This window comes from Photinus pyralis, unplaced genomic scaffold (assembly GCF_008802855.1).
Source record: "Photinus pyralis isolate 1611_PpyrPB1 unplaced genomic scaffold, Ppyr1.3 Ppyr1.4_LG7, whole genome shotgun sequence".
In the NCBI taxonomy this organism is placed as follows: domain Eukaryota; kingdom Metazoa; phylum Arthropoda; class Insecta; order Coleoptera; family Lampyridae; genus Photinus; species Photinus pyralis.
In genome coordinates, this window is record NW_022170738.1 from 25889673 (window position 1) to 25901268 (window position 11596).

Here is an 11596-nt window from a genome sequence, read left to right on the forward strand (position 1 = left end):
TAATTTTATGCAGCCAAAGTGTATAACTACGTACAACAAATGAGGATCTGCTTGTCATATTTTTTTTTAATAAATATGATTATTATATAGGGTTTTCGCTATAAAAAGCGTTGCACGTCATTGATTTGATGACATCAACAATACACGGCATTGCCAAATATTTCTAAGGTATGCTGATATATTAATCTTTAATTAAGGAAACACTTTTAGGTTATGTTTCTACCATCCAGCTGAAAGGTTCCACCCTGTATATACAGCTTACCACGATACATACATTGTTGAGAGTTGGCAACCATGCAATTTCTAGGTGGGAAAAAAAGTTGCCTGCGCCACCTAGAAAGTACGAACGGGAGTTACGTTTGGCATCTGGTCTTGAATGGAGGTAGTGAACGTTTCGCTCCATAAATGTTTGTTGTTATTTTGTGTTATTTAATGCAGGTAGTAATTTTTGCATTTCTTTATATCGTATTTGTGTTTTGTATGCCGCATTTTATATTTGTTGTGTGTTTGAATCTCTGTTTTTGAAATTTACTTTGTTTAACCGCAATGCAATCATATGTGTGATACCGTTATGCTATTGTTTTTAATTGTTTACATTTTTGGTGTAATGTTTGCTTAATTTATGTTTATTGATGTTGATTACTTGGTCTTGTCCTTGAAGTTACATTCATGTAAGTTTTCATTTTATTTTAATATGTGGAAATTGCTGATTTGTTTAATGTATGTACTGACTTGTTGTATGTTACTAACAATTTTCTCCGTGAATGAAGCAGTCTCGGGAAGGTGGAAAAAGAAACTGTAGTCTATATTTATGTGTTAGGGCACCTAATTCCGTGCACTGTCTTCGACATCCAACTGTAGGTTCGAAACCCCGAAACCAGGGGCGGACTACCCATCTTGCAGGAGCGAGATTACGCTAATCAAAGCTCTTCAGTTTAGAATCTATGTGCGTTAAATGAGTGGCGATTCAATAATTTCCACATATCTTGTTTTTTAGTCAAATTTGCCTACAAGGCCATGTAATTTTCCATCTTGCTTTCAACAAAAGGACTTTATTGCACCAAAGATGAGTCACATCCTGTGTATTTCACCCCTTCTCAGAATCTTGGTACCTGCTTCTACCTGACCCATTGTCCCCAAAAACTTGCTTTAACCTTGAGTGTAACCAACATTGTGTATATGCATTTACTATCTTTGTTAACTACTGCTTAAAACTTTTACAAAATATTTTGTTAATTAACTTTTGGACTGTTTTAATCAAACTGCAAGGTTTTTCTTACGTCGTACTCTTTTTATCCTTGGCAGTGACTTTTGCGAGAGTACGACACCTTTTGGCTTTGTTTGTTTTGTTTATATTAATGTACATCAACTAAATTTCCGGGTTTTCACAATCATAATAATTACGATCATTATTAAACAAACTTCTCACAATTTCAGTGTTTCATTTAAAATTCCTTCCCTACTGTGCTTCAGGTCAAAGCGTTGTCTACAAGTAACGTAAGGAGGCCCTGCCTTAGATGTTTTATCACGTGCCACTTTTCAAATTTAAGCGGGTACTTGTTTAGTTTTAGAGGGAATAGTCATTCGGGTGGCCATTTTTTAAAACGTTGCCGGGTTTATTTTATTTCCGTGTTCTTGTAGTGTGAAGTTAGCGTAGAACCTGGGGGTTAAATACACTACACAGCTCAGAGTAAGAAATAAAGATAGAGATGCCTTGATGCTTATCTATGCGTGCCATCATCTCGTTTGTTTACTAACATTGCAGGAGGCTAAGTTGTCACATTTCACGAGATAGTTTTTAAGGGAATATTAATAATATATGCATGCATCTCGAGTAATCTAAATGGATTTTTAGATGCTTATAAGAGTTCAGTAACCCAAACTAACAAGAAAAGTTATGGTGACTAGTGCACCACAACGGCAACGCTGTAACTTTGTTTTCCGTTGAGAGGTATTTTGTTTATTTCGTTAAAACGTGATTCCTTAATTTTTAGGCGTTTTTATAGTGGAGGACTTATTCGATTGTGGTGTATTAATTTATGGGAGCCCTTTGAAATGGGGAAAAGCTGTATTATTTGTGGAATTATTGAATTACCTAACATAACCTTTCATCCGTATGTGTTTTGAAGTCATAGACGTGCATACGGGAATTTTCGCATTTTAATGTGTTTAGATTTCCTTCTAAGTTTCCACTTTGAAGTATCACCATACCTTATCATAGATCAATAGGGACCTTTCAAACACATACAGCGTTTGGTCATAAATATTTAGTGATACGTTATTACGTTTGCACATGTAAACAAAACATAAACTTTGTTGCCCATAAAAATAAATAAACCTTACGCCACTGACTAATGTTTACTTTCTACCTCCAAGGGTCAAATTGACTGAGATGTTGGTTCAAAACAAACGTTCACGTTGTTATAGCGTACGCGTACTCTATCTTTATTTCTTACTCTGAGCCATCCAGATTCCAGAGGAACTAGAAAATTCAGAGATCATTTTTTGGGCTCTCTGTGTGAAACCAACCGACTGTGCATCAATAAAACCCATTCCTACTGTGCTGTGACGGGTTCAAGGAAAGTGCAGTCCACTAAGTGTAGTACTATTAGCATTTTGTTTATAACGTATCGCTGCCGTTGTGAGCAGAAAGATGAGGAATGTGGGCATTGCGACATTATGTAAATGTTTCGGAAGTTATAAACCATTGCATAGGCCATCAGCAAATAAATATCAAGTTAATGCTTGCTTGAAATCTTGACTGATTTTACGTTATTTGACCAACTCTTGCTGTAGTGAAATTTGAGACTACACCTTTTCCACTTTTATTCGAGAAACTATCAAGTTAATTTGAGAAAGTATCAATTGTATTTGAGAATAGTAAAATGTATTTGAGAAAACAACAAATGTAGTTCAGAATAGTGATTTGTATTTGAGAAGGCATCAAATGAATTTGAGACTAGTAAATTGTATTCAAGAAATGGTAAAATTAAGCATTTGAGAATCAATAACAAAATCACATGTATAACATAGCCTGATGCTGCTGCTGCTGCTGTTGCGGGACTACATACAGTAGCGGAATTATAAAAATTTGATTCTTAATTATAATTCATTAGGAATAATATTACATTCTGAAACACAATAAAATTAAATGATACTTTCTCAAATACAATTGACTATTCTCAAATACATTTGATGTTTTCTCAAATCCAACTGACTATTCTCATCTATTTTGACGTTTTCTCAAATACAAGTAACAATTCTCAAATACAATTTACAACTTCTCGAATAAAAGTGGAAAAGGTGTAGTAAGTTCAACCGAGACAAAAACACAAGAAATTTTATTGAACTACATAAAATGATAATCAACATAAACTGATATGATCGTAAAAAGGTGAAAGATACTTTTCAGACTACATAACAAGAGGTCTCGGGGATTACCATGGGAAGAGAATAGCAGAGACAAACATCAAAGGAAGAAAGAAAGCAGTAGAATACTGGAGGTGGAGGAAGAATCAGCCACAAGGACAAGTAGCCAAGGGGAGGAGGAAATGGGGACAGAAAGTAATGCGGGGAGAGGACAACAATAAAAAGAGCCTAACACGAGGGAAAACAGGGAAGGGAACGAGACCAAAGGATAGGAACATCGGAAGCCAATGAACGCTCGGAGAAGAAGCTATCACTAGAAAGCAGAGTTCCCTCTAAGGCAGAATACCAGTGGCGAAGCTGTGGCCGTACCCGTTCGGGTCGGATAACACCCAGTTAGCCGCCCCCCCACAACCCTCCCAATCCACAAAATCCACCACATTGTTTGGCATATGTCGCGGCCCAGCGCGATGGCAACAAAGTAGTGGAGAAACGTCCCTGCTGGTGTCTACCAGGGACGCATCCTCACGACAGTTGACTAAATCCTGGGAGAGGCGGCGACGCCAGGCATATGTCAAAGTTTCAAGTTTCAGTTCTCGTGACTTAGGTAATTGCAGTTTTATTTATTGTCCAGTTAATTGTCATCACTCAACTATCATTTTCACCCAGTTTATAATAATTGGGACCATTTCTGCAATATCCAATTGTTTTTCGCGTTCATACTATTCCTTTATAAATTTTTTCTACGAAAGTGTAGAAACACGATTGTTTTTGTAGGTAAATTGATTGTGAAAACAGGTCTTTGAAACACTAGTGCGGCAATAGTATATTGAAAGACAAGTGTTACAATGCGACCTATTGTAATACGACTATCTTGTGGCACGAGTGGCGACGCGAAGCGTAGCCACGAGTGTTCGCAAAATAGGAGTATTACAATAAAGCATTGTAACACGCGTTTTCATACTATTTTTTCTATTTCGGTGCTTTAATTTAATTAAAAAAATCATTATCAGAAACTATAGGGAACATTAGAACTAACATGTTTTATGTTGGGAACACTTTTTATGCCATTAAGTTTTAGGTTGGCAGCGTAGTAAGACTGACATTTTGAAGTTCAAACATGGACGTACCAGAGACATGGAGAGAGGAGATCGCTGATCGACGAGTGCGCATCCAAGAAAGGGTGCGACCTCATGGGCGCTGCCATTTTTATACCCGTTGTGTCATGTTGTGTTTATAGTGGTGTTATTTTAGCGTGTGTTCGTGTTTAGGAGAGCTTTTTTCGAGGTTTAAGTGTTTATTTTGTAACGTCAACGTCACTGGCATTTTCTTTTGTTCAATTGGATTGAGATATTAGTTTCTTCCTACGGAGCTGCTGCCGAATAGAGTGTAGTGTATGAAGATTGCGTTAGATGTCTCTGGGTTGCGTCAGTAAACCTTTATAGTCCTGTTCAAATTTCGCGCTTCAATGGGTGTCAAAATGGCAGCCCCCTTGTTTTGTAACTTCGCGCAGTTTCATGCGTTATCTCCCCTCTCCATGTCTCTGACCTACTTGTACTAACTAGTAACTGCCAACTTAAGAGATGAGTTACCAAAAAAAACGACTATAATCACTGTCTTTGTACAACTGTTTTCGGCCGAAAACAGTTGTACAAAATCATCATTGTGACACCGAAATAGAAAAAAATATTTTCTGCACGCATTTTCTACACGCTAATAAACATATGCGAAGTAACTCTTTGTAATTGTATTGCTTTATTCACAGGTTCGTTATATAAGACACACAATGGTAGAATTTTCTTTGCCTTCTGCTACAGAAAACGTTCTTGGGACATGATTCTTGGAGTCAGGAATCGTTAGGTATCAATAAAATTGTATCTTGTTCTGTGAAATACGTTACAGTCATTTTACAACGTTCGCTCCGACGGCAAGCTCCAGCCACTCCAAGGACGAGAGCAACCTGTAATTAAATTATGCTTATTTATGATTTAAAAATACAATAAGAAATTGACAAACCTTCATCATTACAAATGTTTCATTAGGCGCTTCTCTCAAAAACTTAGCGATTTATTCTCTTATGAAAACGCTCCTTTCCGAAACGCTGCTTACACTTTTGGGGTAGCAATTCATGCGAAGCCGCATTAGCCATTTCCGCAACGTCCGGCGGGGTGCACATACCTTCTTCATCTTCAGTTTCGTCAAAATCTATCTTAACACTTCTTCACTACGCCACAAATTATTTGACTTAAATTTACGATTTTTCAAACAATTATGTTTTGTCATGGCAACCGGCTTACTGGATCATTTACAATTGAAACATCCAACTACGATCAGACTATACGATTTTTTGTCGTTATTTGACTAGTTGAAATTTCTAATTTCTAGAGAAGAATTTTTCACTTTCGTAGAAAAAATAGTATGAAACACGCATGACGAAACGGTCATTGAAAAACTCGTATAATAGGAACACTCGCTGGCGCTCGTGTTCCTACATTTATACTCGTTTTTCAATAATACCGTTTCTGCACTTGTATTTCAATGTACTATTTCGGTGTGATTAATTGAATTTTTCCACATTTCTGAGGTTACAATCGCAAGTGCAAGTTTATTGTGTAAACAATCTTGAAAATCTGCTTTTCTCCACGAGTTGTTCGGATTTTGTGTCAATAAGGTGTTGTGGTAAGAAGCATTGTCCAATACGATAACACTTGGTTCTTCTAAATTTACTAATAATTGTTTTTCAAACCAATGTAAAAAGTTTTCACGATTCATTTCTCCGTGGTAATCGCCAGTACTTTTAGATGCAAATACCAAGATCTGCGATATCAAAGCTTCGTTTTGTTTAAAAGCTTGGGATATTCTGCTGACCGTAGAAATGTTTAAATGTAATGCTGCCACAATGCGCTGAAGGTAATCACAATTAGTAGAAGTAGTCAGAAGTAATTGAAACCATTCTTACCTCTCGAACTGAACCTAATGGTAATAAGAAACCCCCATTATCTCGTTCCTGTTCAAAATATTGAATTAAAGACGCAAGGAGTTCCTTCGCTTTACTGTTCAAATATTTCGGCATTGTGGCGAGTACAAATGTAAATAACGGTAGAATGTACACAAACAAACAGCAATTTTGTTCTGAAAAGAACACATTTTTTTGCACTAAGAGCGAAGATGAATAATAACAACAACCACAAGAATAACCGAAAACTTTCACAGGCAAAAACCGAACCAAAGTGTCAAATGTCAACAAATAACGTTTGACAACATTGTAAAAAAAATTCCGAATCTGCCAACTTATTCTCCCAAAAAGTAACTAAATAATAATGAATATAAATCCGCCAAATCTTGATTTCAATTGGCATGCCATTTTCTTCTGTTTATGACGTGCAAAGCTTTTTATAGCGAAAACCCTATACATACTCACGAGCAGGGCGTCGATTCCCGAAGATGTGCTTTGTTCACATCGACTGACCTTGATGTGAACGTGAATGTCACTGCATTCTCGAACCTACCACATCGAGCGAAAAGTTGATCGAACGCAACGACTGGTCTAGACCACTCGTTGCGTGAAAGTCATGCGCAGTTGCAGCTACAGGACGGATCTTGCAGCTGTCTTGCTATAGAGGTTATTCAGTGCCCTAACCTATAAATTCACATATTTTCTGTGAAATAAAACATGGAATTGTTCGAGGATTTTCTGGTTATTAATAGCAGTATCATAATGCAAAAACAAAACAAAATACAAAACTGACAAATGACAGTTCAATTCTTGTCTGTGATTGGTTAACGCATAAAGTTTGTCCACGATTCGGGAATGCAGCTAAACTTGAACTTATCCCTATCGTATACGATCATGACGTCATGGCAGCCGGTCACATCACATGCACATCACGGAGCATATCGACTAACTTCGGGAATCGATGCCCAGGGCCACCCGTTACTTTCATCATTGTATACACACCTTATAACGGGCGATCAAAAATGAGTTGCTGTCGTGCCGCCTTTGGAAGTTCAAGTAAAGGTACGATTCCTTAGACCATATAGTACATGGACTGCTAATTGTAACTAAAAATAATACAGTCAAGGACATCGATTGGGTATGTGCGTTTCAGGGTAAACGAGTCTGTCCGAAATTGTCCGATGAGACACGATGTGAGACTGTCAACCTATAAATTAACAAACGTCAATTAATTAATTGCCCAGATATGGCAAAAAAAAGCAAACCTATTCTTATTTGTGAATTGTGGACGTATAGAAATAATGAAGAGTATTTAAAGCTTCCCGTACTACGCGGTTACTATAAAAGCTACTCTTTACGCAATCCGAGTGGTGTTCATACGACTTTAGTTTACCCTGAGATTCACATACCCACGACTACAGTGCCCTCTATCCGTGACCATCCATTTTGTATTGAAAGCATAGGGCTAATAGCAGCTCATGTACTATATGGTCTAAGTACGATTCCCATGTAAACAAAAATTCCAAAGGTGACTGGACAACACTCATTTTTGATCGCATAGTATACGGTTTTGCGAATCGCGGCACTTTCGAATCAGTGGGTATTAAATCTGACGGTTCTTTTTATACACAAAGGGGAAAGGAAATTGAATAAAAACTCAACATTTTGTGCGTAATAAAAAACGAGAACATATAAAATTATTACACACACAACCAGGCGATGGCAGGAAAACCTTCTTCGGGACAAAAACCTTAGTAAAAATCGAACCTCCTAGCCTTTTTACCGGAGACGAGTTCCTTTCGGACCTCTCCATGAATTTTGAAACACCGCAGGCGCCGTTCATCAGCCATTTTGTTGACTTCAAATCTTGGGGTTGATATCTGAATAAACCGAAAAACTTAACCTGAATCATCAATTACAAAAATATCATCTTCATTTGAATCATCCTCTATATTAATTATTAGTGGGCTACTTTTTCTCGGTTAACCATCACTTCTCTGTGCCACCAAAGAGGTTCTAGCCCAATTCCGAACGTTGATTTTCAACAAGATTCATTGAGATGTCACACCCCATTGCTAGAAAAACAAGTTTAATCTGTCAACGATTTGTATGGTCCAAAATGAAATCCCACATCAAGCTTTGGTGGCGCACAGTGTCTCGATTGTCAAAGCTCCAAGATTCATCGCCACACCGTATCACCTCCAGGTCAATTCCAGTTGGAATCTTTACGTTCCAATCACGTACAAGCATGAATTTATCTGTCCCCTTCCTCTAGGATACACGTAGGTACGCACTTACACGCATCGACCGCTTCACGGATTGCCCAGAAGCTATTCCCATAAATGACATTTCCACCGAGTCCGTACCAAGGGTTGGATTGCATGATTCGGAATTCCGGAACAGATTACACCGACTGTTCTCTTCGCTGAAATCAACCAGATCCTCGGTGTAATATCTTTATTTCAATGTTATCGCCTCTGGTGAAAAATCAGAATGCTCTTTACCTTTAAGTAAATTTTTTTTCTAACGAAAAGAACATAATACTCGGAATTAAACATGTCCGAACTATCGCATATATCATCCCCAGAGGCCAACACTTTTACACTTATTTATAATAAATAAAAATAGAAAAAAATACATACAATTAGATAAGTATATAGTTACAGAAATATATTTATATACATTATATACATAGAAAAACTACTTAGTTAGATTAGGATTTAAACTGCATTAAGATAATTAAATATATCATTATGATACCTAGGCCCTAAAAAAATAGAATTACGAAAATTATTTTCGACACGCGGATCATATGGTACCTTGTACAGTAAAGCCATCGTGAGTTTGAATCCATGTCCCGGAAATTGTATATTCGTTAGTAGTATGTGAACGGATAACATTTTAAGCTTTAACGGAATATATTTCATAATAATTTTGTACGATGTGTATAATTGTATTATATCATTGAATAATTCAATGATTATATTCAGCATAGCTTTGTGGGGTAACAAGTTTGCCAATAATGTGCCGAGGCCGAGGCTAAATGTCAACAGTTCTCCAAATAATTTTTTTACTTGAAACCCAGATCTATTATTATTAATGATGTTATTATTCCAGACAATCATGGACATGTCCAATGGAATGGGTCGATCACTATTATCCATAAAGCTATGTCGTAAGTAGGTACTATATATATGGTTCAATTCAAAGTATATTGTGTATGTGTCCGAATTAACTAATATCACATACCTAAGTTTTTTTGAGATGAGTCATATACACAAGTTAGTTTGAATTAAAGTAAGTACGTAAGTACAGTGATATTTATATAGGGATTTATGTATTGTTTTTCTCTATTTCTACTTTTAAAAGATAAAATATCTTCTGCAGGGGGCCTAACAATTTTAGGCAACAAAAATAACTTCTTAAAACAAATAAATATCTGGCGGCCATATTAATTAATTTGAATATTGTTGCTTTGGCTTCCGTATTTTTATTTTCCTTCGTGTGCGTTGTATTCAACTGAAGAAAAAGTCAATTGGTATAGTACCGGGTGATATGATTTGTTCTTTAATGGATCTAGACGTTGTATCGTTTGTTATTTTTGTATGTCAATTTGTCACTCATTTACTATAATGTATAATTTTAAATGGAATAAAGCCTAGCTTTATAAAAGGTTAAAATTAGTATTATAACAATTTATTCCATTTAAAAAATGGATAGATTCTTAAGTCCCGAACGCTTTGACGGAGATCCGACGTTAAGTTCCACCACCTTGGAATGGGAACATTGGAAGAAAACTTTTGAGAATTTTCTCAAAGCTCGACAAGCCTCATCTGCCTCTACTACAATGAGCCCTGATGCAACAAGTAATATTCAATTGCTTTCTGAAGCCGTCAAGCTACAGCTGCTGGTAAACTACATCTCGCCACGAGTATTTGCGTACGTATGTGACTGTGAAACTTACACTGATGCGCTTATTATTCTCGATGCTCTATACATCAAACCTCGAAATGTAATTTACGCCAGGCATGTGCTTGCCACGAGGCGTCAACAGTTTGGAGAATCTATTGACACTTACCTCCAGGCACTTAAACAATTGTCTAAGGAATGCCAATTCACTGCAGTGGATGCTGAGACAAATAAAAACGAGAATATACGAGGAGCATTTATCGCAGGAATTATTTCATCAGAGATCCGTCAGAGACTTTGGAGAATCTGACATTATCCTTAGATCAAGCTTACACTCTAGCTCTGTCAATGGAAACAGCTGAAAGAAATTCTGCAATATTTAAAACTCAATCTTCTATCGTCAATGCAATTTCACCTAATCCGTCTTCTACTGTGGAAACAGTAGCTGTAATACCAAAATCTACGGAAACCAAAAATTATTCAAAACGTAAATGCTTTTTTTGTGGTGGCTCTGTCCACGCTCGGAAAAACTGTCCAGCAGTGGATGTTGAGTGCCATACCTGTGGAAAGAAAGGCCATTTTTCAACTGTTTGTCGCAGTAAAAACAGTGCTGCCTGTTTTCAAGAAAAATATGAAAACTACACTGCTTATATCACCGCTGCTGCACCTTCTTCGCTTCAAAAAGCTATGGTTACAGCATTCGTAAAAGGAGTTCGCGCTGACGCTCTTATCGATACAGGAAGCAGCATCAGTTTCATTATTGAAGGATTCGCGAATCTGCTTAATCTAAGAAAACAACATTGTAAACAAACTGTATCAATGGCTTCCTCATCTCTCAAGTCACAAGTGAAACATCTCACACGGCAAACTATTCGCATTGGAGAATGCTCATACAGAAATCTAGAACTTCTCATTGTAAAAGACCTATGTGCAGACATGATCATTGGTCATGATGTATTGCAAATGCACTCGAGTTTGGAACTTGCATTTGGAGGACCAAAACAAACACTCAACATTTGCTCTGTAGCCGAAGCAACCGTGCCCGCTGTACCATTATTTACTAACTTATCTACAGAATGCAAACCAATTGCAATAAGATCCCGCAAACACTCACATGAGGATGAACTATTCATAGCTGCTGAAGTAAAGAAACTGTTACGAGAAGGTATAATTGAAGAAAGCCAGTCTCCCTGGAGAGCACAAGTGTTGATCACTAATAACACGAACCATAAGAAAAGGATGGTTATTGACTATTTGCAAACTATAAATCGCTACACGCAACTAGATGCATATCCACTACCAAATATAGAAGAAGTTGTCACGAAAATCTCAAATTACACTGTATTCAGTACTATAGATCTGCAG

The 11596-nt window shown here is 37.0% G+C and overlaps 1 protein-coding gene and 1 long non-coding RNA gene across 2 annotated transcripts; one reads left to right on the forward strand and one right to left on the reverse strand.

The window, feature by feature from the left end:
* Positions 1 to 1807: 1807 nt before the first annotated feature.
* On the forward strand, positions 1808 to 2351 carry LOC116177099. The gene is made up of 2 exons (XR_004146605.1): positions 1808 to 1951; positions 2007 to 2351. It is a non-coding gene; the product is annotated as an uncharacterized LOC116177099 (long non-coding RNA).
* Positions 2352 to 5836: 3485 nt separating this feature from the next.
* LOC116177103 lies at positions 5837 to 6772 on the reverse strand. The gene is made up of 2 exons (XM_031495976.1): positions 6326 to 6772; positions 5837 to 6270 (listed from the first exon to the last, which is right to left on the reverse strand). The coding sequence occupies exons 1-2, from the start codon at positions 6437 to 6439 to the stop codon at positions 5902 to 5904; spliced, it is 483 nt and encodes a 160-aa protein (XP_031351836.1). The 5' UTR covers positions 6440 to 6772; the 3' UTR covers positions 5837 to 5901.
* Between the last annotated feature and the right edge of the window lie 4824 nt (positions 6773 to 11596).

What these genes read in the sequence shown, in the direction of transcription:
- LOC116177103 (XM_031495976.1), bottom strand. Translation starts at nt 6,439, where the DNA reads ATGCCGAAATATTTGAACAGTAAAGCGAAGGAACTCCTTGCGTCTTTA. An exon ending in CATTAGGTTCAGTTCGAGAG is followed by an intron (nt 6,271 to 6,325) that starts GTAAGAATGGTT and finishes GATTACCTTCAG; the next exon opens with CGCATTGTGGCAGCATTACA.